The sequence below is a fragment of the Spermophilus citellus genome (genome assembly GCF_964194105.1).
Source record: "Spermophilus citellus genome assembly, chromosome: 10".
NCBI lineage: Eukaryota > Metazoa > Chordata > Mammalia > Rodentia > Sciuridae > Spermophilus > Spermophilus citellus.
Window position 1 is genome coordinate 86125767 of NC_138197.1, and position 27398 is coordinate 86153164.

At 37.3% G+C, this 27398-nt stretch overlaps 1 protein-coding gene across 2 annotated transcripts; it reads left to right on the forward strand.

The window, feature by feature from the left end:
- On the forward strand, positions 1 to 27398 carry HELB (DNA helicase B). 2 transcript variants are annotated; one of them, XM_081310130.1, is made up of 13 exons: positions 1 to 232; positions 2165 to 2572; positions 4149 to 4318; positions 7439 to 8311; positions 9794 to 9974; positions 11115 to 11256; positions 14293 to 14447; positions 16506 to 16587; positions 16968 to 17027; positions 18171 to 18399; positions 19440 to 19583; positions 20705 to 21199; positions 26173 to 27398. In XM_081310130.1, the coding sequence occupies exons 1-13, from the start codon at positions 52 to 54 to the stop codon at positions 26275 to 26277; spliced, it is 3225 nt and encodes a 1074-aa protein (XP_081166256.1). In that variant the 5' UTR covers positions 1 to 51; the 3' UTR covers positions 26278 to 27398. The 2 variants fall into 2 exon arrangements, with proteins under 2 accessions (XP_081166256.1, XP_081166257.1); XM_081310131.1 differs by having other exon boundaries at positions 4173 to 4318.

The window sequence follows — 27398 nt, forward strand, 5'->3', positions numbered from 1 at the left end:
GGTTTTCCCGAGTAGTTTAGGTTCAGGTCGAGAAAAGCGAGCGTGGCCAGGATGAGTGAGCCCTTGCGGGAACTGCGGGGACCTCTGCTCCCGCCCAAGGACCCGGTGGAGGAGGAGGAGGATGACTATCTAAAGGAAGATGTGGAGGAGGATGAAGACTCCGTGTTCGTGGACGCCGAGGAGCTCTGCAGTGGCGGCGTCAAGGCTGGCAGCCTCCCCGGGCGCATCGAAGGTTGGGAAGAACCCTGCCCCGGCGGGGGTGGGTTGAGAGAAATCAAGGAAGAGTTTCCTTCTGACTCTGTACCGAACTAGGTGCCCTGTCGCTCCCCACAGTCTTAGTTTGCGATGGCTTAACTGCTTTATTCCTACTTAGTGATAATATCTCTCATCAAAGCTGTGTGTTAGACTTGAACTTAACGTGTCATCTCATTTAATGTTAGTAGTTATGTGAGGCGGTTGTATAGTTAAGGAAATAGGGATGTAAAGCCTGAATTGCCACCAACATCAGGACTTTTAATTAGAATGTCCAGAATGAAACAAGTGGTTTTTCTTTAGCTACTTAGGGGAAAATATACAAGGAACATCCCAGCATATTCTGAATATGTTTAACTTGTGTTAATAACCTTGTGATTTTTGTTGACTTGTTTTTGCAGTTTTCTGTGCTGGATTATACCTGTTGTGTCTATGTAGTGGTATTTAAGATTATTTTGATGTGTAGAACCATTGTTGTCCAGTAGAAATTTCTGAGATGTTGGCCAGTCTAATAGCTCCTAGCTACATGTGGTGATTTAGAACTTGAAATGCTAGTGCCACTGAGGAGCTGAATTTTAAGTTTAATATAGCTATAAGTTTAAGTAGCTACATGTAGGTAAGCAGTTAAGATTTAGACAGAAAAAAATCAAGTGTATGTGGATGGTTTAGTAATTTATTCTGAAGTATTATCAACTGGTTACTATGTTCAAACTGAGATGTTTGGTGCTGGCATGTTGCTCAGAGGTAAAATGATGAGGTTACTATCTTAATAGAGCTCACCCTCTAGTGAATTAAATAGGGATTCTTTGATCACAGAAGAAATATATTACTTAATATTTAAAGCACATTAAATAGTGCTTTGAGAGTTTATATTCATAAGATTCAGGCAAGGCTTTCCTGAAGAAGTGACAATTAAGCTGAGATCTGTAGTAGATGTAATAATCAGTAGGGAGAACATTTAAGGCACATAGAATAACTTGTGCAAAGGCCCTGTGGTGCACCAAAGGATTTTTTAAATATGCTGCATAAAGACTGCTATTGGCAGATGTCAGAGTACGGAAGTTCCTGTCACTGGTATGGTCAATTAGTCACTCACCTACCTCAGTGGCAGGAGGGTAGAGACGCAGAATCAACAATAGATTCCAGGAGCTGGTGAGAAAACTGGCTGGTGACAAACCTCAGTCGACATATTTTTGTAATTCACATAACTGTTATAGGGTTCGAGTGGGTGTGCCCGTCAATAATACATAAGCAAGATAATATCCATAAGCCAATCATCTAAGCAAGTTGATATCCATAAGCCAATCATCTTCTGCCTAATGTAACCGCACTGTGAGGAAACTCTAAATATTGCTGTCGTGGTGGAAAGCAATCTGGAAGGGTCTTTGTCCCTAAGGGGAGGTGCTTACTGAGTCAGGGATTTCATGCCCTGAAGCCCCTGACTCTCGGGTTTTCTGGCTGATAGTTTGGCAATGCTAACCACAAGTGCTGAGGATGTGGTTTCACCCCATCCTGCAGGCGCTCCTGTCAGGCCTGAAGGAACATGGATTCTTCAAGCATTCCGAGCTGCTCATAGCTGCTAGCTGCAACTGAAAGTTATTCCAACATCAGAGTATCAAGGAGAAGACTGTTCTAGAAAGGAAACATCAGATACTTGTCATGCAAATACTGTGCTTATCTTTTGGAATACAAAGATGTATGAAGCTTGCAGTGTAGTAAAGGAAGGCAGATAAGCAGATAGGCAGGATGAATTGCTGTAGGTATGTTAGGAGCACTTAAGCACCCTCTACATCACCCTGTAGGTCATATGTCTGTATGGGTTGCTGTGGAGGGATTAAAAAGAGTGGTGGGTTTGTTAAAATATCAGGGAAGAGGCTTTTAAATCTCCTAAATTAACTTCTTTCCCCTTTAGTTTTAATTCCTGATGAAAATACTCAAGAGGAATGTAAGGTGTTTGGACGTTTTCCAATAACTGGTGCATGGTGGCGAGTGAAGGTCCAGGTGAAGCCTATGGGATCGAAGAGCTATCAAGTTCAAGGATTTCCGTCATACTTTTTACAGTCTGATATGTCACCACCAAATCAAAAAAATATCTGTTCCCTCTTTCTTAAAGAGTGTGATTTCTCCCCTGATGACATACAAAAATTTTTAGCATGGGTAAACAGTGTATCAAGCTATAAAGACCTCAACTTTGAAAATATTAGAGAAACATTAAAAACTTTCTACAAGGCAGAAGCAAGGAAAAATAAAAAGAAATCTGTACAGAATGAACAGGAGGAGTTACTTGATGGTGAGATAAGCATTGCTCTGGACAATAAAAGTAAGTATAATTTGATCATGAGTTTTAGTGTAATTGAGAGACTGAATGACTGGAGTGTTTGAAATAGTACTACTGTCACATCCTGGCTTAGTAAGGGTTGAGCGTCTCAAATCTGAAATGCTCCAAAAATCTGAAACTTTTTGAGCACCAACCTGACAGTGCCAGTGACACTTTCTGATAATTTATTATACTCAAACTTCGTTTCATGCACAAAATTACTAAAAGTATTATATAAGATTATCTTCAGTTTGTATGTGTAGGGTGAATAGGAAAATAGGTGGATTTCATGTTTTGACTTGAATTCCATCCCCAGGATGTCTCATGTACTTGCAAATATTCCAAATTCTGAAAATATACAAAATCCAAAACACTTCTCCCAAGTATTTCAGATAAGGCATCCTAGACTTGGATTCCTTTTTAAAATCAGTTTAATGGAAATGTATTTGGTTGCTTTTGGAGGGCAAAAGCATGGGCATCTCAAGTTGTGTAATATGAAGGGACTGCATGAAATTATCCTTAAAGTCCTTTCCAAGTTCCTTTCTGGCTCTAAAATTATAATTCTCTCTCTCTCTCTCCCTCCCTCCCTCCCTCCCTCTCTCTCTCTCTCTCTCTCTCTCTCTCTCTCTCTCTGACTTTTGAGTTCTCAGAGAGTATCTTGAGGTATCTTGAGTCCTTAAGAAAAAGTTGTTAATTATTCTTTTTTAAGAAGGCAGAAGAGAAAAGCAAGGCTATGAGTAAAGCATTTTGAGAAGATTCCAGTTCAAAATGATTTAAATTTGGTTTGTTACCTGGATATTCAGATATGTGGAATATTGCTTTTCTTAGTTTTACTGAATTTTGTGTTACATCAATAAATGACTTTAAGGACAAAGCAATCATAATTACAGTTGAAAAACTGATATATAATAAAGGTAATGTGTCAATTATTTTTATGCTTAGCTTTAAATTTATCTTTTTGTAACTGAGTCAGAATTTTTCTTTTTATATAATCATACGTTCTTTAACTGTTATGAGTGTATTATAATTATACATATTAGTGGGGTTCATTTGCTCCAGTTCTTTCCACAGTACTTGGCCTTTCCCTCCCTGCTTCCTGCCCTCTGTTCCTTTTCAATTTTTCTTCTGATCTTCCTTCTATTTATTTACATGCTTATTTTTTTCATTAGTGAATTAAAATCAAAGTGGGATTCGTGATGGTATCGTTATACATGCACATAGCATAATTTGGTTGATTTTATACTCTAGTTCTTCTGCTTTTCCTGCCTCCACTTTGGTTCCCTACTTGAGTCAAAATTTTATTCTGATTTTATTGCAAGTGAAGAGAAACAAAAGGCTTAAGAAGTAGTTATCTATGCATTTAAAGAACATAGATTTTGGTGTTGAATACATTGAAAACCTTCTTAATATAAAAATGATTGCTATAATATAAATTTTCATACTAGTTAAAGTACATTTATTAATTTCTCTTTGATTTAGATTTCTTGAACTTGTTGTGCTAAATGAGAAAGTCCTTCAAGTTAGTCATTCTTTGGGCTCATTTGAATGTTTTAATTTCTTCTTTTGTCATATCTTGTAGTTCCATTTATGTATGTAATGACAGGTTTGCAGTTTCCAAAAGTAATGGAATTCCTTCCAGTTCTTCTGCCTCGACACTTTAAGCGGCTCATAACTTCAGGTTCTAAGGAGGTATTGGAAAAGATTGAAGAGATTTTAAGTATACATCCATGGAAGCTGGGGTTTAATAAAGTAAGTAGGAAATTTGTTCAACATTTTGTGATCTTCTATATAAAGCAGAATTTTTCAAATTTGACAGTTTTTGCCTTTCGATGGAAAATATTTTGTATGGATCCCAGTGTTGACTTTTCTTTTGGAGTGTAACAAACTTCTTATGCCTGTTGCTCTTTTGCAACTATGAAATTGGTAAATTTATAAATAAAAACCAAAATAACAAAATGCATGACATTCAGATTCTTGGCATTCATTTAATCATATCATTTAATTTAATCTGACAAATCTTTCTTGTAACAAAATTGCCATTTGCATAGATCTCATTGAAAACAAAAATTCTTATGAATTTGGCAATTCCATTCTGCTATGCAATGTAATTTTTCACTATCCAATAGGAACAACATAAAATTTTCATTATTTTATGATTCATCATGATATCATTTGATTTTCTTTTTGGTGAGGTACCAGGGATTAAACTCAGGGACACTCAACCACTGAGCCACATCCCCAGCCCTATTTTGCATTTTATTTAGAGACAGGGTTTCACTGAGTTGTTTAGTACCTCACTGTAGCTGAGGCTGGCTTTGAGCTCACCATCCTCCTGCCTCAGCCTACCAAGCTGCTGGAATTACAGGCGAGTGCCACCGCTCCCTGCTCATTTGATTTTTAATTGGCATGATAATATCATTTAGAAATTAATTCACTTCTGTTCCTATTATTAGAGGCTGAGTGGAAAAGTGGTACTCTGAGGCTCCATGGTGTTGAAACCAAATGCTGTACTTAAATTTTGGTACTACTTGGTTATAAGTGGTTTTATAAATGAAAATACAATTGAAGAATTCTCTTAAGAATTCGTGGACTCTCAAAAATGTTTGCAGACTCCCAGCTTGAGAAATAATTGGAAAAATGAATTCGTCCTTTAAATCTTGTGACTATAGATTCAGTAGGCTTTGAAAGATAAGATTCTGAAACATCAAATAATCAATACATGTTTATTTAGTGGACAATGGAGACAAAGCTCTCGAGTTGTAAGAGCCAGATAATATTCTACCTTTATTTTGAACCCCCATCTTTGTAAATATAAGATATTAAGAGAGATCTAAAATTTATGACTGTCCACATTTCAAGAATTAATTATATACAGAGTTACTACTAAAAGTGTACATTGTGTTAGGTAGATACAATTTAGCAAACATGTACTGAGACCTTACCAGTGAAGAACAGAGACTCTCACCCTATCTGGTCATCTGGGCTCACTAATCTTCACGGTGAGGAATAGAACTTGAGTTTTCTTTGGAGTCAGTTGACAGAGCTTCAGACTAGGGCCAGCCTGCTTTCCTCCTTCTCTGTGTCCTTTCATCTCTGCCACTTCTTTAAAGAAATTGTTTTTAGAAAGGATTAGCTGTCGGTTACTTGATTTTTTTTTTTTTTTTTTTTTTTTACTTCCTGGACTAAGTGGAACTCTGTGTTAGAAGCTGTGAGAGCCCCAGATTCTTTCCCTAGAGTGGGCATTAAATGATTACTGTTTCTTATCCTGGCATGGGAACAGGGCTGCACCCTGTTGATGTTCAACTGAGAGATGCCACACTTGGGGACACCAGGTGATATTGAGGCAAAAATTATCTGGTGGTGACAGATTATTCAGTTAGGGAAGAGGCCTCTCCTTTTTCCTGGTCAGTCCCATCTCTGTTCTCAGAGAAGAATCATATGTGGGAAGTTAAGGCCTGGCTGCTGAGGTCTGGGACTCAAGTGGGATAAGGAGGTCTGAATTCCTGCCACTCCACAGTATTGTGTTCATTTCCTAGGTGGCCATTTAAACTACAATCTGGGTGGCCTAAACATAGAAACTTATTCTCTCACGGTTGTGAAGATCTCTAAGTCTGGGCTCTGATGGTGACAGGGTTGGTTTCTCCTGAGGCCTCTCTCCTTGATTTGTAGATGGTCTTTCCTCCTAGTGTCTTCACGTGATCTTACTTCTGTGCCCATCTGTGTCCCCATCTCTTCTTCTAAGCACACCAGTCATATAGGATGAGGGTCCACTCTAATGGCCTCATTTATGAGGTTATGATCTCATTTAACCTTAATTACTTCTTTGAAGGCCCAATCTCCAAATCCAGTCACACTATGAGATACTAGGGGTTAGGACTTCATTGTATGGCCTTTATGGGGACACAATTCAGCCAGCGAAAGATATAGAGAGCTCAGGAGGGATGTCTCCATGAAAACAATGGAGCTGATAGCTGACCTGATGATCTTGGTGGATCTTGAGAAGAGAGTTCTGTGCCTCTTCTACAATTTTTTGGCAGAATTATTGGTGGACACATAGGAAATTAAGCCAAAAAAAAAAAAAAGGTAGACATTCACTTCATGATATATACAAAGTCTTACCCAAAATAAACATATTACTTGATTATGAATCCTATTAATATAACCTAATAAACTGATTTAAATTAGATTGATTAAGAAAATGTATCCTATAGAGCCAGGCACAGTGGTGCACATCTGTCATCCCAGTAGCTCAGGAGGTGGAGGCAAGTTCAAGGCCAGTCTCAGCAACTCAGTAAGGCCCTAGGCATCCTAGCAAGATGCATGGAGGTGATCATAAGAGAGAGAGAGAGAGAGAGAGAGAGAGAGAGAGAGAGAGAGAGAGCGAGCATGAGAGCGAGCTCTTCCTTAGAGAAACTCTTTCCATAGCAGGGAGTTAATAATAAATATCTAAAATATTGTTTTTAAATTCAAGGAATAAGATAAATATTACTTAGAAATGTAGAGATAAATTCTGGGAGGAAAAACAGAGTTGATGGTGATTCCTTTAGAAGGCCTAGGAAAGAGTAAGCCAGGGGATTCCTATTTTTCATAATAAGCCTTGGAGTACTATTTGACTTTTAAAAATGATGTGTTTATTTCTTGGATAAAATATAATTTTAACTTAAAAATTATGTAGGTCTCCAACCACAGAACAGACAATTTAAAAATTAGTGATATGTTAAGTATGTAGTTTTTCCTCAAAATTTAGTTGAAATATATAATTCTGGGACTTAAAAAATTGTTAGCAAGTAATATAATTCTTACTGGAATTCTAATCTCATAATTATTTACAATTTCTGTAAAAGAAATTTGACCTTCATTTCCTCAAAGATAACCTACAGAGAGCTGAAGCTTTTGCGATGTGAAGCCAGTTGGGTGGCTTTTTGTCAGTGCCCGCCCCTTCTGCAGTTGATGACTGACTTGGAGAAGGATGCCTTGGTCATCTACTCTAAGCTGAAGCAGATCTGTAGAGAACTCGGCCACACATGCATTGAAGGGGACAACTTGACTTCAGAATTGTCAGGGCACATGAGTTTTTACAATGTTTGGCAATCTCTGAAGTTTTTGAAGGACATTGGTATGGTGACGTGTGAGAAGGGCTGGATCTTTCTTTATGACCTTTACCAGGCCGAGAAAGGCATTGCCTCGTCAATAAGTGACCTGATGAAGAGACCTCCATGGCATTTACAGGTCGATGTCAAGAAGGTCCTGGCATCTATTCATACCCCCAAACCCGAGGATTCAGGAAGTGATGATGAAGAAAGTAAACCCAATAAAACAGGGTTAGAAAATTCTAAGGACATTGTGGACCCAGGGGATAGTGACAGCCTTACTTGGGATAATGGTGACAATGAAACTAATGCAGAAGTTAATGAAGTCCAGCTGGATCAGGATCAGATGGCTGCCTTGGAAATGATTTGCTCCAATGCTGTGACAATCATCAGTGGGAAAGGTGGCTGTGGGAAGACCACAATTGTTAGCCGCCTTTTTAAGCATATAGAGAAGTTGGAAGAAAGAGAAGTAAAAAAAGCTTGTGAAGATTTTGAACAAGACCAGGATGTCCCAGAAGAATGGAGTACCTTCTTTGAGCAGATTCATAAGGGGGCAGACAAGGCCATAGAAGTTCTGCTCACAGCACCTACAGGGAAGGCAACTGGCTTACTGAGACAGAAAACTGGGCTTCCTGCTTATACTCTTTGCCAGGTAAAATCTGTGGCATTTTTTTCTATAGATAAAACCTTTGCCATAAAGATACAGTTATTTCTTACTTAAAACAGTTAGTAAGTACAGTGTTTCTCAGAGATGGATCTTGACCAAGTATCTTCTTACACATCAACTTTGATCGACTGATAGTATCTTACTATCTGTTTGGATATTGAGATAATATTTCTGAAGCCATGTTTAGGTTCAAAACGGAGAGCAAGTACACAGGAGGATCTCTGGAGTGATAATTATTGCATTTATTTATCATCCTTGAATTAGGGTTACCAGACATAGCAGATATTAATATGAATAATTTTTTAATATATGTATATACCAAATGTTGCATGGACATACTTATAACTAAAGGCGAATTGGTGTGGTGATGGTAATGGTGGTTTTTAAAATGAGGAGGTCATTTATTGTATATTATGTAGTTCATATTTAACTGGAAATCCTGTATTTAATTTGGCAATCCCAGCTTGGGCTAGTATGTAGGGATACGTGGCTACAGAGCTCTTGGAGTGATCAGAGTGCTTATGGAGGGGGTGTGTATTGAGATGGTTGTATGGAAGTACAGTGGAAAGTGTCAGGCATTTCTAAGATAACTAGTTGGATCTAACAGTCAAAAGAAAGGAAACAATTAGAGGTAATTTCAAATGTTTTGCTGTGAGACAAGGCCACTGAGAGAATGAGGGTTTTGTCCAACAGAATTGATGCATTTGAATGAGAAATATGAAGGCTTTCTTTAATAAACTTGCTCATTCTAGTTTTAATAGAAAAATTAAATAAGACATGATGAAATACCATATAAAAATATGCATATTGCATATATCCACAACTATGAAATGGAAATATTTTCTGGCATTAACCAAAATGTTTAATGTTCTCTAGTTGCAATTTGACAATTTTTTTCCTCATTTATATTATAAAAATACTAGTATCACTCCGGTAGTAAAGTAGCATCCTTAGGTGAATTGGTGTGGTGGCGGTAATGGTGGTTTTTAAAATGAGGAGGTCAGAAGTTTAGAACACTTGAAAGAAAAAAAGGAGTAATTTTACAATTAGGTTAAGAAGGCAGCTTTTTATTTCCAGAACAAGAGAAGGGTTTGAGAGATTGATTGGAATATCTCAGGAGGTCCAGAAGTTTAATTTGGGAATGAAAAAGAATAGGAAGCTTTCTCTGGTTCAGTGTCAACTAGAGAAGTATAATATTTTGGAATAAAACTATGTTTGAAGATTATTAAATTAAATACACTCCTTGCTGGGAAGCAATTTTTGAACTGTTTAATCCTTTTGTTTTTAGATTATTTGATTTATCTTTTTTTTGTGTATTCATCCCTCTAACTTTTCTGTTCTCTATTTCTCTATTTCTTTATCCCTTTCCTTGTCTTTCTTTACTCCTGCTTCATATGTAAGGGTTTTGTTTTAAAATCATTTAATTTTTATTAACCTGACTTTAGATATGCCATACTTTGCTTATAGGTCAATTATAGCTTCTATTTATGGGACAAAAAGCTGTCGGAGGAAAAGAAATTGCCATGGAAGTTTTCTTCAGTTAGAGTTCTGGTTGTGGATGAAGGGAGTTTGGTGTCTGTAGGCATCTTCAAGTCGGTTTTAAAATTACTGTGTGAGCACTCTAAACTTTCTAAGCTTATCATCCTTGGTAAGTTACAATATTGATGGAATTCTAATGTTTAGTTGGAAGCACTGCAGTCAGCATATTGTTCCCCTCGTTCCATTGTATCATTTCCTAGGGTGGGAAGCCATCCTCAGTGTCCTCGTCAAGGTGGCACTGAGTGTCCTCGTCAAGGTGGCACTGTTTCGATCAAGATACTAGCAGGTGATGATGAAAGAAATAGAGTTGTCACTACTAAACACCTAAATGATGGCTATTAGAATAGTAAAAGTGCCAGAGAGTCAAAAGAAATTAGACTGTGAATTATTTGAAAAGAGTAAAATATCTGAATTATAGACCACTTAAAAGAAATTTTATGATTTGAAGCTAATTAGAACATGCCAGCCTCTAAAGTCCTCTAATTCTGTTGAGGTTCAGTTACATTCTAATAAGTAGTGATCTGTGGACTATATGATTTAATGCAGGAAAAAAACCAAATCACAATCTGAGAATCAAATTGTATATAAATATTATTTTTTAGGTCTTTGAAGATGTTTTATAAGCAGCTGATTGTATTAATGGCTGAAGCATTCTTCTTATTTCTACTCAGTACATATATTTCTTATTTTTTGGGTTTGTGTTTTGTTTATTTCAAGCAAAGAGAATTTTTTAACAGTGAAATCTGTTGTCATTAGATTTGTGGAACTTGTCTGTTGACATCAAATGCTTATTTATTTTATATTTTATGCATTTAGGTAATTGAGACCATAGATTCTTCCAAGTTCAATAAGACATTGAGCAAGACTGAGTAAATGACAAATTACTAGTTTTTTAAGGTTTTTTTTTTTTTTTTAACATGTGGGTTAAAATGTATATTCCTCTACAGTTTGCCCATGGTTACAGATTTGAAAGAAGTTCAGTTCGTATTTTGTTACCTTATGGTGTTTTCATCTTTTTAAAAAATCTTTTACTGTTTAATTTGAATGTTGTTTTTTTATATTTTTAAAATATTTACTGTTCTTAAATAATTTTGAATATAGATTTTTGGGGCTTTTTTTCTCTAAATTATAGCAAGTCCATGTTTATAGTATATATATCTATGGGGAAAAATCAAAATAATTTCTGAAGTTTTAGATGCCAGTTACTAAAACCCACAGTGTCTTTCTTCCCCCCCCCCCCCCCTTTTAGGTGATGTTAGACAGTTACCTAGTATTGAACCTGGTAATCTGCTGAAAGATCTTTTTGAGACTCTTAAGTCAAGAAAGTGTGCAATTGAGCTGAAGACAAACCATAGAGCAGAATCTCAGTTAATTGTGGACAATGCTACACGGTATAATATAATGAAAGTTTTGTATTTCTTTCCTATGAGATTAGAAATAGAAAGTAAAATAGGAATAATAATAATAATTATTGTGTGTGTGTGTGTATATATATATATATATATATATACACATACATGTGTATATACACATAGATAAGGTTTATGATAGAATAGGTTTACTAAAAGGTATAATAAATTTATTAAATCATTTAATTCAAAAGCTTATATATATAAGCTTTTGAGTATATATACACATATGTGTATATGTGTATATGTACACACATATATGTGAACATATAAACTTTTGAGTTAAATGATTTAATACAACATATTTACTGTACCTTTTAGCAAACCTATTTAATCTTAGAATATATACCTCTTGCTCACAGAAAAACTAAGTTAATATTCTTAATGCTGATCCAACATTAATTATTATTGAAATTTAAGAATGGATATGTTTTGCTGATTTAAAATGCATGTGCATTTGGCTTTCTGTATCTGTGAGTTCCACATCTGTGGATTCCACCAACCATGAATTGAAAATATTTTTTAAAAAATCACATCTGTACTGAATATGAATAGACATTTTTATCATTATTCCCTGAACAGTACAATTACTTACATCTCATTTACAATGTAGTAGGTAATATAACTAATCAGGAGATTATTTAAAATATGTGAGAGGACATGTGTAGGTTATATGCATATACTCTGCCATTTTATATACGGGATTTGAGCATCCATGGATTTCGGTAACCATGGGGGTCCTAGAACAAATCCCTGGCAATTACATCTGAATTTAAGTTGCATTAAGCTTAGAGACTGGAACAAGGAGATCAGAGACTTGGAAATAATGAGTTCACTCATATTCAGAAGAGAATTGGGGAAAATTTTTCCTTTAATTTTTGTGGGGGGAAGTCTAACGTATAAAAATTAAATGTGGTATTTGCTCCCAAGTGAATCCTGCTGGCACCCACAGCATATTACTCCTCTTAAAGTAGGACAGAATCCTTTATTTCCCTTACACTTTGCATAGACCTTTGGAGTGAGCCTCTGTGCACTCAGCATTTGCTTTCTTCATGATCTATGTATCAGAAGAATCATGATTATTACTATTTCATGACATTTATTTTAATAATAAAATGTATAGATGTAAAGGGACCTTGAAATACCAAGAAACTGTTTCATTCATTGGACCACAAGTTAACTTTGTAATTGACAGGAGTAGGGTCGGTGATATGGATTTGTATGCAGACATTAAGAAAAATAATGACGTTAGATGTATAATATTCTTTTCCTATAACTCTTTTGCTTCTACCTGAGGAGCACTTTCTTTTTGTACTGGGGATTGAACCCAGGGGCACTCAACCACTGAGCCACAAATCCAGCCCTTTTTATATTATATTTAGAGACAGGTCTCACTAAGTTTCTTAGGGCCTCACTAGGTTGCTAAGGCTGGCTTTGAACTCACAATCTTCCTGCCTTAGCCTCCCAAGCCACGGGGAAGGGCACCTCATTTGTGCTAGATAATTCGTCATTTTAAAGTTCCCAAACTTGGAGGAATCTAAACCACATCACATTCCTTAAGAAGTTAATTTACCTGAAACTCAGGAATTCTTCTTTGTAACCCTTTCAGTATCAATTGGTCCAAGCTGTGTTCCTGTTATCATTTCATATATATATATGAAATGCTTCTAAGAATATATATATATATATATATATATATATATATATATATATATATATATGTTGTAGTTAGACACAATGCCTTTATTTTATTTATTTTTATGTGGTGCTGAGGATCGAACCTAGTGCCTCACACATGCTAGGCGAGCACTCTACTGCTGGGCTACAACCCCACCCCTCATCATTTCATCTTAATCACCATCCCCTAATATTTATTTACTGTGGAGGATTCCTGTGTTATGCCAGGAAAATGGTTCTAAGAATAGAAGTATGCTACATGTCCTGGGTCAGAATTAAAACAAAATCAACAATGATTCCTAGGAGCCCCCAGAATTACATATCATTCCCTTTCCTTCCCTTTCAACTCATTTGGCAAAGATTGAATATGACACAGAAGGGCACTCCCACCTCAGGTAGCCAGGGTGCCATGTGGTCTGTTCCCAGAGTTAATTAGTCTTCTTCTGAAGGACCAAGGAGAGGCTCTGTTATGACAAGGCCCATGTACCTTACTGTGTTTTTCTGATATGATTCGATAATCTTAAAAATACAAGAATGAGGGAAGAATGAGGAAGGAATGCACCAAACAAATGTGGATATGTGACCCAAATGGGAAAACTGAAACATATATACAAAACACAGATGAAAGGAGAAGAGTATGGTAGAAAGTAGGGAAAAGGCCTCAGCTAGTCCAAATTAAGTTAAATGGAAAGGGATGTGGAACCACTGTGACTCAGATTTGCCTCCCAGTTCCCCTGCTGGCTACTTCTGTGATGTGTGATTCGACTAAGCTTGCTATTGCTGCTTACCTATGAAATGAGGGTAATACCTACCTTGTATGGTTCTTGTGGATCTGGAGATAAGTAGTTCAGGTTTTCAGTGGTGCATAATATATCCTCTGATAGTTCTGTCTGAGTCTTTTAACTTATTAAGAGTGGCTGGCATGGTAGTACCTGCCTGTAATCCCAGTGGCTCAGGAGGCTGAGGCAGGAGGATCGTGACTTCAAAGCCAGCCTTAGCAAGTTAGGAAGACCCTAAGTAACTTAGCAAGACCCTGTCTCTAAATAAAAAATTAAATGGCAGGGGATGTTGCTGAATGGTTTAAGCACCCTTGAGTTCAATTGCTGGTATACCCTGGTATAAAAAAAAAAAAAAGCAGAGTGGGGAATGGCATGCTAAATATATCACCTTAACTTTATGGTCTTCCAATTCTATTAGAAAACTTATTTACTATTTATAATGCATATCTGGGTGGCATTTTCTCTCTGTTTATTATCTTTAGTAGATATATAAGTCTGATCATATATGAAGATGTTTTTAGATGATAACATTCTTGGTTTATGTATTTTATCTTTATTCAAGAATCTCAAAACGTGAATTTCCAAGATTTGATGCAGAATTAAATATCTCTGATAACCCTCCAATCCCCATCTCAGTTCAAGATAAGACATTTATCTTTGTCAGACTCCCAGAAGAGAATGCCAGTTCTCAGTTATCTCAAAGTGATCGTCATTCCTGTAAGTGTAAGCTTCTATGTCACAGAGTTATGTATTTCATTTTTATAATTTATTTAAGCAACTATTTATAATTTTATCTGATAATAAACATAAATATTGCCAGTCAGAATGGGGCACTGAAAATAAATAAATGAATTTACTAATTTTTACACCCTACAAGTGTGTAAAGAAGTAAGCTCTTGACATACAATAGGAGTGAGTAAACAGTTGTTGAGTGAATAAATAGCTAGAGATGATTTTATTTAAAATAGAGCAAAGCTGCCATAACCCAGTTATTTTGGGAGAAAGCAAGTTTTAGTTAATGAAGTTTTTCTTCTAGAACAAATTGAAAAGCACATACTTTTACTTTGAGTGTGTTTGTGAAGTAAGAGTTATGGTTGTTAAACTGTTGTCACGTTGAGTTCCTAACATTCTGCTTTACAAATTGGGTAAGCATTGCTTCTAATTGTGGATGCTAGGATGCAACATGACAGGGTTGAGAGGAGCATGGGATGGGGAACATTCTCCTAGAGACATAGGACCCATGGCATGTCACTTAGCCATGTGTAAAGTGGGAGTGAGAGTGACGTTGCCTATGGAGCTGGGAGCGGAGCCGTTAATGCTGATTTTCTATCTTAATTAAATACTTCTGCTGGAAAATTAGTCTCTTCTTTAAGAAGGTTGGGTAAATGTTTTCTTCAGAGAGGCATTATAGTGCCTTTTCGTTAATAATTGTGTTATTGAGTAAATTATACCTATTACTGCAAAGTACAAAAACCTGAGACCAGATTCATAGTGGGCTAGAATTTCAAAGACGCGAAAATGTACATCTTAGAATCAATGAAATATAGTGTACCTATTGATGTAGTGGATGTAGAGAGAGTGAAAAAAGCAGACAGCAAAACAGCACAATCCTGTATGTGCTAATGAAAATAAAATGTTGAGAGACTTTTGGAGATTTCTGCTCTGGCAGACTAAGGTTTGGCTCAGGCTAAACTTAAGTTTGGTCATTTTCTAAAAATAATCCTCCCTTTATCTGAGAAATTAAGGGTTCAGTGAGCAACTAACTTAGCCTTTCTAGAGCAGGTGATCACAATGCCTGGGCTTTTTAATTCCCCCATGATTCTTTTCCTATTAGTGAATTGCACAAAGCCTAGAATGTTCCTACATAAATTTTTGGTTACCTTCTGTCCCATGAGAAAAGTTTGCCTTTTTGTACCATTGCTGAGACTGAAGGAAGCCTGTTTGTCGGTGTTCCATGTGAAAGGAGAAATTTTAAGTGGATGTCATTGTGGTCAGTCATCTGAGTTCTAAAGAGGAAGGGCAGGCTGTCACCCCACTCTCCATTTGGATAATTATGTCCATGAGCTTTCGTTTCCACATTCATAATACATACATAGTGAGTGGTCAAACTATTTAATAGCTGGTAGTCAGCACAAGCTCCATTGGAATGGTTTCTGCTGTGCCAGGGCTAATGTTTTAGGGACTGAATCATAGAGAGGTCTAGTGGGAAGGAAGGAAAGGTTGGGGGATATTGTGGTGTTAGGGGAGTGTCCATTTCCAGCCAATGAGGAAACATCTCAATATCGTACACTGGTATGGGCCAGTTAGATATCGCTTTGAATATAATGTCTATCTCATATGAGTATATTAAGATAACATTTAAAGCATATAAATTCTCAAATTTTCTTTCTAACCACTAGTACCACAGGGACTTAAAACAGAAAGTTTTATATTACTAATTCTGTTACACATATTGTATTCTTGCTCATTTCTTAAGTTCGGCATTCACAAATTATCAGTGAATATATAGTGAGCTTATTATAATTAGGAGCCATCCTAGCCATTGGTTGATCTCTCTGTTGAGGGTGGAAAGTCTGGAACCCTTTTCTCAATTCTCTTTCCTGTTGCTGTGGCTAATGTGAGGAATGAGACAGGTATTCCCATGGTGAGCTTGTATTGCATTTGGGGAGATATTTTTCTAGGCCCCTTAGTGGGAATTCTGATTTAATTTCTCCATAGAAACAGTGTTATGATTTGGTAATTTTCTGTGTTAATTTTTTTCTTTTTCATTAACAGATTTATATTCTGCAGTTAGAAGTTTACTGGAAGAAAATGACTTTAAATGCGCAAAAACATCACAATTTATTGCATTTAGGAGGTAAAACATTTACAGTACTTTAATGTTTTTCATCTAGCTTTTGAATTTAATAACTTATTAATGTAAACCTTATTTGAATGGGGGAGACTCTTGTAATTCATCACTGTTAATTCTCATTTTTACTTCAGAATATTTCTTTGTTAGACTAGTCAGAGGTCACTTTCTAAATCTGGCTCTTTCTACCAAATATTATATTTAGATATTCCTAAAAAAGCTAAGTGGAACAAAAGTTTATGTGAGAATGTAAAATTGTAAAATACTTTTGCTGGAGAAAGTCCTGGAAACTTCTTATAGAATCCAGTATGTCAAAATTGTTTATAACACAGATGATCGTATAATAGACACTGGTAAGGTGACCCTTGCATTTTCCTGTGTTTCAGGCAGGACTGTAACCTCATCAATGACTGCTGTTGCAAGCACTACACGGGCCACCTCATCAAGTGAGCATCTCCAAGAACTGACAGTCCTCCCTTGAGTCCCTGTCTATTCTTTTGTTTGCTGTAGCCAAGTATACTTTTTTTTCCTCGTCCTCATTTGTGAACTATAATGATTTCTTCAGTTAAATATATATTCATAGGAATTAACATGTATGGTAGTGAGTGTATTAAGAAGAAAAATAAGGAATGAAATTTTCCTTATGGTTTCAAGTTTGGCAACCTTCAGCTCTTCCGAGATGAGCATGGGGAGTCAAGGAGAATTTCTAGTGCTTCCAAGAACCTGAGCAACCTGGTGCCTCTGGAGAGTGCTTTTATAAATGGCCAGCAGAGAAATAGGAGTGCAGATGGGCCCTCTGTTTTTACATAGGGAAAATTAATTCATTTATCTTGCATTTACCAACACCTACTCATTACTCAGTGTAGAGATCCTAGGGCCATTTAAGGCACAGGAGCTCCTGTCTGCTGAGGAAGGATGCACACACACACACACACAAAACTGTGTAAGGAAGCCTAACAATGGGTTAAAAACAAAGGGTTGGACCCTTTGGGTCCCTGTAACTATTATCTTGGAAGGTAATTTCACCTTTTCATGTATATAAATGAAGACTCTGTACATAGAATTTCCTTTACCAATCTTGAATAAGAATGAATGAGATAATAAACCTAAAACACTTACCACAGTAACTGGCATATAACCAATATTTATTCAATTTGCTGCTATTATTCTAATAGATGGTCATAATTATTTTTATAGAAATATGTATAAGTGATCTAAAACCTGAAATAGGGTTGTAATAGGTAGTAAAAGGAGAAGAGAGAATTATTTTCAAAGACAGAATCAATAAGTTTTTTAGTAAATTTTAAAAATAGGAGGGGAAAGAGCATATAAGCTAAAATTACTAACTTGAAAAAATTAGCTAGGAAATGGCATTGAGTTTGAGGTGATACAGTGGGCACATATAAATTATCACATGATAATTGTGAAAATCTGATTTTCTTATTGACCTTTGGAGAATGGAAGCAATATAAAGAAAGTGTGGAAATTATTTTGATAATTGAATCAGTTCTAAGTAGGAGCTACTGTTGAAACAAAATAAAATTGAAATTTTCTAAGCTCTGATTATATATTATCATTTTCCAACCCAGAGACCATCGGAAGAGACTCATATTTGGAGTTGGTGATAAAATTTGTTGTACCAGGAATGCATACCTCTCGGAGTTACTTTCTAGAGATACCTTCGGAAGTCAGCCTGATAATGATCTAGAAGCCAGTGGAGAAGGCTTTTGTGGGACTCCTCGTTGTTTTGCCAAGAATAAGCATGACTTTGAAAGTGATATTCGCCTGTGCAATGGAGAAGTATTTTTCATAACTGGAGTAAGTGTTAGAAAAATAATACCTTTTTACCAATTAGAACTATAGTTTTTTTTTTTTAATTTTAATATTTATTTATTTATTTTAGTTTTCAGCGGACACAACATCTTTGTTTGTATGTGGTGCTGAGGATCGAACCTGGGCCGCACGCATGCCAGGCGAGCGCGCTACTGCTTGAGCTACATCCCCAGCCCGAACTATAGTTTTTTTTAAAAATATCTTTGTTTTATTTATTTATATGTGGTGATGAGGATCAAACCCAGGGCCTTGCATGTGCTAAGCGAGCGCTCTACCACTGAGCCCCAGCCCCAGCCACAAGAACTATAGTTTTTATTGTCCTATAATTGAAATGTCTTGTCTAGTTTTAGTAGCAGAATAATGCTGGAATAATTGAGAATAGTTAAGTTGGAAAGGGTTTCATTTTATATTTTTCCAGAAGACTTTGTAAGGACCAAGACAAAACTGAGAGTGAGACACTTAGATTTTGCAAAGCATCATGTTCTTGGTTGGCAGCTTAAATATAGAAACTATAGAAAGCTCACCAAGGAGACTTGGGATATAGCTCAGTTGGTAGAGTGCTTGCCTCATATGCACAAAGCCCTGGGTTCAATCCCCAGCACTGCCAAAGGAAAAAAAAAAAAAGCTCGCCAAATTTGTTCTCATTGTAAAGACCTCTTCTAAACTTGTATTTTTAAAAAGCTGTGAGGAAAAAATACTTTGAGAACTTTCAAGACTGAAAATTTCTATTTGTGTTTGTTAAGGTATTTGAGTGAGGATATATTCAATTAGGTATACATTTTAAGTCTTTTGAAAAATAAAAATCCGGGGTGTTGGGGATTGAATCCAGGGCCTCCTACATGCTCACTAAGCATATGCTCTACCACTGAGCTCCATCCCCAGGCCCAAGCCTCTTGAAATTTGTAACTGTAATGAATGTACATTCTACTTTTAAGGTGCTTATATTTTCTCTTCAACCCAAAGAGGATATCTTTACTGTGTGCCTATTTGAAGACATACAAAGTAGTGCTTTATTTTGGTTGCAGGATAAAACTGATGTAACTTTTGGAATGAGAAGGTATTTGACTATTAGTAACATGGCTGGCTTGGAAGTAACAGTAGATTTTAAGAAACTAATGAAATATTGTAACATAAGACATGCATGGGCAAGAACTATTCATACTTTTCAGGTAAGAGTGGATTCTTACAAAACTATTTAAATCGAGAACCAAGTCATTGAGAGCCATTCTTTGTTTTCTTTTTAATTTTATTTGCTTTTATTTTTATTTTTATTATTTTAGCAAGATTGGGGATTAAAGCCAGAGCCTTGTACATGCTGAGTACTCTTGCTACCAATGAGCTACATGGGGTCTCCTTTCCCTCCTACACTCTTCATGTGGCTTGGTGTGGCCTTGTGCTGCTCTTGTCTTCATTCAGAATTTTATATTTTGTTCATTGTGGATGTTTTCTGCCTTATTTTTGATTTCAAAAAATCTTACTAGATTTGTTTTGTGTTCCATATTTATGTTGATTTTTAATGCACATTTGTAAATCATTAATTTTATTTTTTTCCACGTACTTGTAACCACCATTCTTTATAGTGTCTGGTTTTTAAACTTTTGTTATATTTTTAAGCAATTTGATGTTTGCTGTCAGAGGTGTGTGTGTGTGTGTGTGTGTGTGTGTGTGTATGTGTGCATGTGTATATTCAAATACATATGTACGTTTTTTATTCCATTATTAAAGGATATTTTAGGTATCCATTCTTTGTCATTATAGGTAACATTAGAATAATACTTTTTTTTTTTTTTTTTAGAATAATACTTTTATACCTAAAGTCCATGCAGTCATCTCTAAGTCTTTGATTAGGGAAACTTTGTCACTGCATGCCATTTTTTTTAACATTTTACATTTTTTTCAAAAATATTTTTTTAGTTATCAATGGACCTTTATTTTATTTATTGATACGTGGTGCTGAGACTTGAACCCAGTTCCTCGTACATGCTAGGAAAGCACTGTGCCACTGAGCCCCGGACCCAGCCTCTGCATGCCATCTTTGAAGTTTGTTATTGGGTTTCCACAAGACACTTGTGGACCTGTGAGATCCAAAAACAGCAGCATGTATAGCAAATGCAAGTTCTTAGGTCATGAATAACATGAGTCTGAGAGATGGGTTCATAGGAGTGCTCTGACCAACATAGGGTGTATGATGCGTGAGAGAGTTGTGTGGACTCATCTGTCTTCCTGATTTGTGAGCTTTCTGAACCCATTCTGCAGTGCTAAGTCTTCATTCCTTGTTATTGCCTCTCAGGGGTCCGAGGAGAACACAGTGGTCTATGTGGTGGGGAAGGCAGGCCGCCAACACTGGCAGCATGTCTACACTGCAGTGACCAGGGGCCGCTGCAGAGTGTATGTCATTGCAGAAGAGTCTCAGCTCCAGAATGCAATCAGGAAAAACAGCGTTCCCAGGAAAACTCGTTTAAAACATTTCTTGCAAAACAAGCTCTCCACTAGCCAGGCCTCTGTAGCAGACCTTCCATCCCAGTTGAAGAACTCTGGAGACAGTGGACGTCCCAGCACACCACCTTCAACATCACCCCTCCCTACAGTCTCATCCAGCACAATCACACCCGATGTCGCCAGGAGCAAGTCCTCTGTAGCTGAAGATGGGACATTTGCGTGGGATGGAGAATGGCAGCTGTCATCATTTGATGAAGTGGGTGGAGATGAGGATCTATCACAATTGCGAGGGTCCAAGAGAACCTGTGGTACAAATGACTCCGAAAGTCCAAAAAAAGTTCTCATGGTAGGAGTGGCTGTCAAATGTGCTCATATTTTATTTCATTTACTAATGACTCTGTATTTCTGTTAGCTTTGCATTATGCTGTCAGGTTTAAACACAGCTGCTTTCTCATCTTTGTCAAAATTCCCCTCTTCTGCTCCTAATTGGTCCTTCCTACTTATTCATGAGGCCTCCACTCTATGTAGCCTTAATTAATGGGAAGTGATATTCTGGAAAAAAATTAGTGTTACTCCACACCTTTTTTTCCCAATGTCTTCCTTGTCAATTTTTCTCTCTCTTCCCCACCCCTGCTTTGCAGGCCATAATCTGACTTTATCTCACCAACTCTGTTGAAATGGCTTATTCCGGTTCTCAGGGCCTTATCTCAGGTCTTGTTCTTCTTGACTTTCCCTTTGACACATTATAGTTTTAACTCCTGCTGTGTCTCCTTCCCCTGATTACAGGGGTACCTTATGCAACATCCCCCTTACCTCAATGTCCCCCACCCCCCCACCTCATTTCCTCACCCCTTATTTCCTGTACCTATGGTATATTCCCAAGGCTTATTTTTTTTTTTTTTTATCTTTGGGAACACACCACATTCTCACCACTAGAGCCAGCCCCTTTGCACTGGTATCTCATTCAGTGAAGCTTCAACTGTCTATTTCTTCCCAAGTACTGGGAACTCAAAGATAAGCAGGTGACAGTTCTCCCTCTTTCACTGATTGTGGAGACTGACAGTTAAGTAAGTGACTTGGTGATTCACTGATTGCTCTGACACCAGGGAGCAGTTAATGAACCTGTTCCCTAATCTGTTTCTTTGTTCCTAGAGATTGGATTTTCTGGAACCACAGCCTAGCCTCTTACTCTGTCTTCCATTTTCTCCATTTCAATCACCAGTCTCCTCGTGATACAGCTTAATATCTTGGAGTCACCTCAGACTCACCTTGCCTTCACTCTACCTCCAGGGAGTTAGCTTTATTGCAAAATATCTTTCTCAGGGATTTCTTCCATTCCTTCTAGTCTGTCCTATTTTAGGTCCTTATCTTATCTTGGGTGATTTGTGACCTTGCTACCCTCCTCTGCCTGTTCCCATTCTGCTAATCCACTCCCCACCCTGTGATCACATTATCAGGCTTCTGGGTGCCTAGCTCATTTCTTTGTTCAAAAGCCTTCAGTGACTTCTGGTGCCTGCAGTATAAACTCTCAAATGTTTGGCTTGACGTTTGAAACCTCTCTTGGTTTCATTCCAGCTTTCCCAGCATCATTTCATTTCCCACTGTTCTTTTTTTGGCTTTAGTCAAGCTAGTGTCTAAACTGATTAAAACAAATGAGACTTTTTCTTCTCTCTTCCTTTTGGCTCTTGCCTTCTAGAGATGGACACTTTACAACTTGCTGACTAGATATAAAGGGTATGAGGAAAAATAATCCACAATGGTCCCTGGATATCTGGTTGAAACAATTTGGGGAGTTGGCTGTGCCATTTCCTGAGATGAGAAAGACATGAATAGAACCTGTTTAGGGAAATGCGGGTCTCCTGTGGCAGGCTGTGTTTAAGGTGCCAGTTAGACACGTGGGATTATAAATTACTTCCAAGCATAGTTCCAGCAGGAGCTTAAGAATTGCTTAATGTGCAGCAGCAGACTTAGTAGGATGAGTGTGTCATCTTCCAAAGTTAAGGGGCCACACTAGGAGCTCAGAGAAGAAAGTGTTCATGTAACCTCCTGTCCCAGACTGAGTTCTGAAGGGGTAATAGTCATGTCCTCTGTTCCCCAGATAGGGGACATTTCACTCTTCTTGAAAGAGTCTGCCTGACAAAGGACTCAGCCCCTGAAGGGTCAGTTATAATATAGAACAGCATGGCTTGAGCACAGGGTGCAAATGAGAGGTGAGGCTGAGGTCACAGGAAGATTCAGGAAGGACAGGCAAAGGGTCTCCTACAGGGATTGTCCATTCTTCTGATTGTAGCAAGAACAGTAAAGCACTTTATGTGCTCCGTGAATTGAAGTTTAGGAAGATGACTTTGATTATGGTTTCGTGGATGGTGTTAGTGAGAGACTTTGGGACAAGTTCCTAGCATAAAGAGTATTTCAGTAGCCTGGACAAAATGATTAGCTTGAAGTCAACTAGCAATGGGAATGGGGAAGAGATGCTAAGGGACAGAGCTAATGGGACCTAATCTATATATCTGCCTTAGGGTGAGGTTGACTCTTAGACTTCCGGTCTGGGTATGCAGGTGAATCCAGGTACTATAAATCAGGGTCATGAGAATGGGCAGAGGGGCAGCTTTGGTCAGAAAACTAAAATGGACATAACCCACCCTATTTTGGCAATATTAGAATCCCCGCCGATTCATAGTTTCATTTTATACCCAAGATCAACTGTTTAATCTGGAATTTCTATCTCAGGAAACATCTTGTTCTGAAAGTAAACTTGCCATCACTTGCAAAGCCCCTCAGCCCCGCTTTTGTGGTACTAGAAATTGAACCAGGGGCCTCTCCCATGCGAGGCAAGCGCTTTGCCTCTGAGCTCCATCCCCAGCCCTTTTAAAAATTTCATGTTAAGACATGATCTTGTCAAGAATCCCTAGCTAGCCTTGTACTTGGGATCTCCTGCCTCAGCCTTCTAAGTAGTTGGGTTTACAGCTGTGCACCACCACACCTGGCAAAGATTTGTCATTTGTTAATACAATGACAAGGGCTGCCCACAAACTCTTTCTTCACATTCCTTCATAAGAATTACACCTGTATTTAAATCCTACCAGGATAGTCATGCTTTGCTTAACTACAAGGATGAGTTTTGAGAAATGGGTCACTAGATGATTTCCTTGTGCAATGTCACAGTGTACATAAACCAGCCTGCATGCTGTAGGTCAGTCACTTGATGTGGCCCTTTGATGCTGTCAAGAGGCACAAAAAGAGCTGGGCGTGATGAGAATGCTTGTAATCCCAGCAGCTCAGGAGACTGAGGCAGGAGGATCACAAGTTCAAAGCCAGCCTCAGCAATTTAGCAAGGTCCTAAGTAAATTAGCGAAACCCTGTCTCAAAGTAAAACATAAAAAATAGTACTAGGGATTTCACTCAGTGATCAAATGCCTCTGGGTTCAATTCCTAGAGGGAGAGAGGGAGGGAGGGAGGGAGGGAAGAAGGAAGGAAGGAAGGAGAGAGATAACAAAGCATGAGGTGGCTAAAACTATTGCTGGCGTGATATGGCATCCCATTGTATAGTAAACTTAGTTTTACTAAAAATTTTTACTTAACAACTTTTAGTAAGTAGAGTGCACTTTAAATAACAATAAAAACTAGTAAATACATAAACTGGAAACACAGTTATTATCAAGTATTATATAGTCTACATGGTTATATGTGCTATACTTTATAGGACTGGCAGTGTAGAAGGTTTGTTTACACCAGTATCCCACAAATACAGGGATAATATATTGCAAGAGGCAGTGGGAATTTTTCAACTCATTATAATCTTATGGGACCACCTTCTTATATATGAGTTTGCTGTTGGCTAAAATATCATTATGGGGTGCATAGCAGTACTAATGTCTGAGCCCCTCTTAGATGAAAGCTTTAATGCTTCTTAATGGATTTATAGTTTTGGGTTTTGAAAAAAGTCCTAAAAGAAATTTTAACTTGATATTTTGCCTGTCCCCATTCCCCAAAAATGAAATGTACCTTTAGGTAAAAGCATCTCAGTAAACATAAAATTTATCGGAAGCAGTGATTTCCAGAATTTTTTTTTAAAAAATCACATATTAACATAAAAAATAAAGTAAGGAGGCATAGTCATATAATTTTTAAAAATAATTTTTAAAAATTTGTTTTAATCAGTTATGTATGATATATTAGTCTTGAATAAAGAATAGTCCCTATGTTAGTCAAGGTTCTCCAGAAAAGCAGAATTATTAGGAGACACATACATGTATGTGTATTTATTTGTGTATATATACATCTATTAAGTATTGCATACTTAATAGACTAAAATGTAGTCTAAAGAAATTGTGTGTGTGTGTGTGTGTGTGTGTGTGTGTGTGTGTGTCTGCCTGCATATCTCTCAGAGTGGAATTTATCTCAAGGAATTGACTCATGTTATTAAGGATACAGGCAAGTCTGAAATTTGCAGGCTTAGATTTTGATTATGCTACACCTTGAGTCTGAAAGCTGATGTAATCCCTTTTCCTTGCGGGAGGACAGTCTTTTTTCTATTAAGACCTACAACTCATTGGACCAGGCCCACCCACATTATAGAGGATAATCTGCTTTACTGGAAGTTAGATGATTTCAGTGTTACTGTCATCCAAAATATAATCTTCATAGAAACAACTAGAATAATATCTGACAAAATATCTTGGTACTTTGGTTTTAGACAAGTTGACATAAAATTAACCATCACAGTGCTCTAAAATGAACTATTCAGTATCATAAAGGATGAATTGTGTTTACTTTGCTCGTTTTCCTCTGGTGGTGAAATGTCTTGACCATCCTGGCCCAGGAACTGGCTCTTGGGAATTAGCAGTTATATGAAGAATATGACCATAGCATTGCAGTATGCCTTCTTAACTGCATGCAGATCTGTCTTCTTGGACATACAACCTGGGCATTTGTACAGGGCTGTGCACTTGGGGACACACACATTTTTAATGCTCAGTCATAGTCATATTGAAATTCTTCATGTTTTAACAAGGGGCTTTCATTTTAATTTTTTACTGTACAGCCAAATTATATGGCAAGCCCTGTCCATACCTTTAGGAGGTAGACACGTAGTCATTTCTACATAAAGACCCAGAGCTGGGTGCTGGCAATAACACGGTGAGCACAAACATACATGACTCTCCCAGGAGCGACAGATGATGGTTCTGGTCGTTCAGGTCTCCCCAGGGTTGGGAGAAATGTATTATTTCTTCTTCAGAAGCAGTGAAGGGGAATAGAAGTACATAGGACAGACTGACTACATTTTTATAAAACTTGTTTTTATTGTTGTTCTAACAGGTGGAAGAATCATCTCCACAAGTATCTTCTAGACTTCAGAATTTGAGACTAAACCATTTAATCCCCAAGCAACTTTTCAAACCCACAGACAATCAAGAAACTTAACTTTCCCTGGGATTGCTCAGAATAATTGCCTTTCTTTGTTTCAAGACAAATATTACATTTTACCTTCAAAGTTTTAAGATAAAAGAGGATGCCTATAACTGGAATTTTGCTTGTGTTAGCAGATGTTTAAAATCCACTTGATCAAAGAAAACTAATGATTTCAGCATCTATCATCATGAGAACTGGTAATCATGGACATAAACAAGGGGAAAAGATGCTATATGTTAAAAAAAACCCTGTATTTTAAAACATGATTTGTTTTCTAGAATAATGCCTTATTAACTGCCACAATCATTGCTGGTTGCCTTTGCCAACAGTTGGAGCTGCGGCAAAGAACTGTGATTGCATCTTTTGGTGTCACTGACACACAGTCGAGGACGTCAGGTCTTCAGCAATGTGGTCCTTCACACGCTGTTGCTCACTCCATCACTGCTGCTTGGGCCCAGCACACCTGGGACTTTTCCTGGAAATGCCTTCTGAGTTAGGAACACGTTGTTCTAAATATATCTCATGTTAGGAAATTTCTTTTGGAGCAATTTGATTTAAAAACATTTTATTGTTAAATGATACTATGGTTTGAATGTGTTCCCCAAACTTCATGTGTTGGAAACTTGATCCCCAGTGCAACAGTATTGGGGGGTGGGGCCTAGGTCACCAGTAGGTTAGTGATTGTGGGAATGGGCTCCTGATGAAAGGTACGTCCAGCCCTGTCTTGCATGTTGGAATGGTTCTCTTGTCCTTCTGCCTTCTACCATGAGATGACAAAGCAAGAACACCCTTGTCAGATTCATTACCTTAATGCAGGCACACCTAGCTTTATCCACTCTGCTTTACTGACTTTCTCAAACACTGTGTTATTTACAAGTTGAAGTTCTGTGGCACCCCTGTGTGGAGCAAATATATTGGCATTATTTTTCCAACAGCTCAGATGATCCAATTTAATTGTGTATGTTGTTTGATATAAAGTTATTATATACTTACTAGACTAAAATGTAGTCTAAGGAAATTTTATATGAATGGAATAAAAAAAATCATGTGACTTTTTTTGCAATACTCTCTATTGCAGTGCACTGAAACCAAATCCACAATATCACTGAGACTACTGTGTTGAACTTCCCAGC

Bases quoted from the DNA above. Each gene is read 5' to 3' on its own strand.
- HELB (XM_081310130.1), top strand. From the start codon at position 52: ATGAGTGAGCCCTTGCGGGAACTGCGGGGACCTCTGCTCCCGCCCAAG. The intron at 8,312-9,793 runs GTAAAATCTGTG...CTTTGCTTATAG, and splicing joins CTGCTTATACTCTTTGCCAG to GTCAATTATAGCTTCTATTT. The intron at 11,257-14,292 runs GTATAATATAAT...TCTTTATTCAAG, and splicing joins ATTGTGGACAATGCTACACG to AATCTCAAAACGTGAATTTC.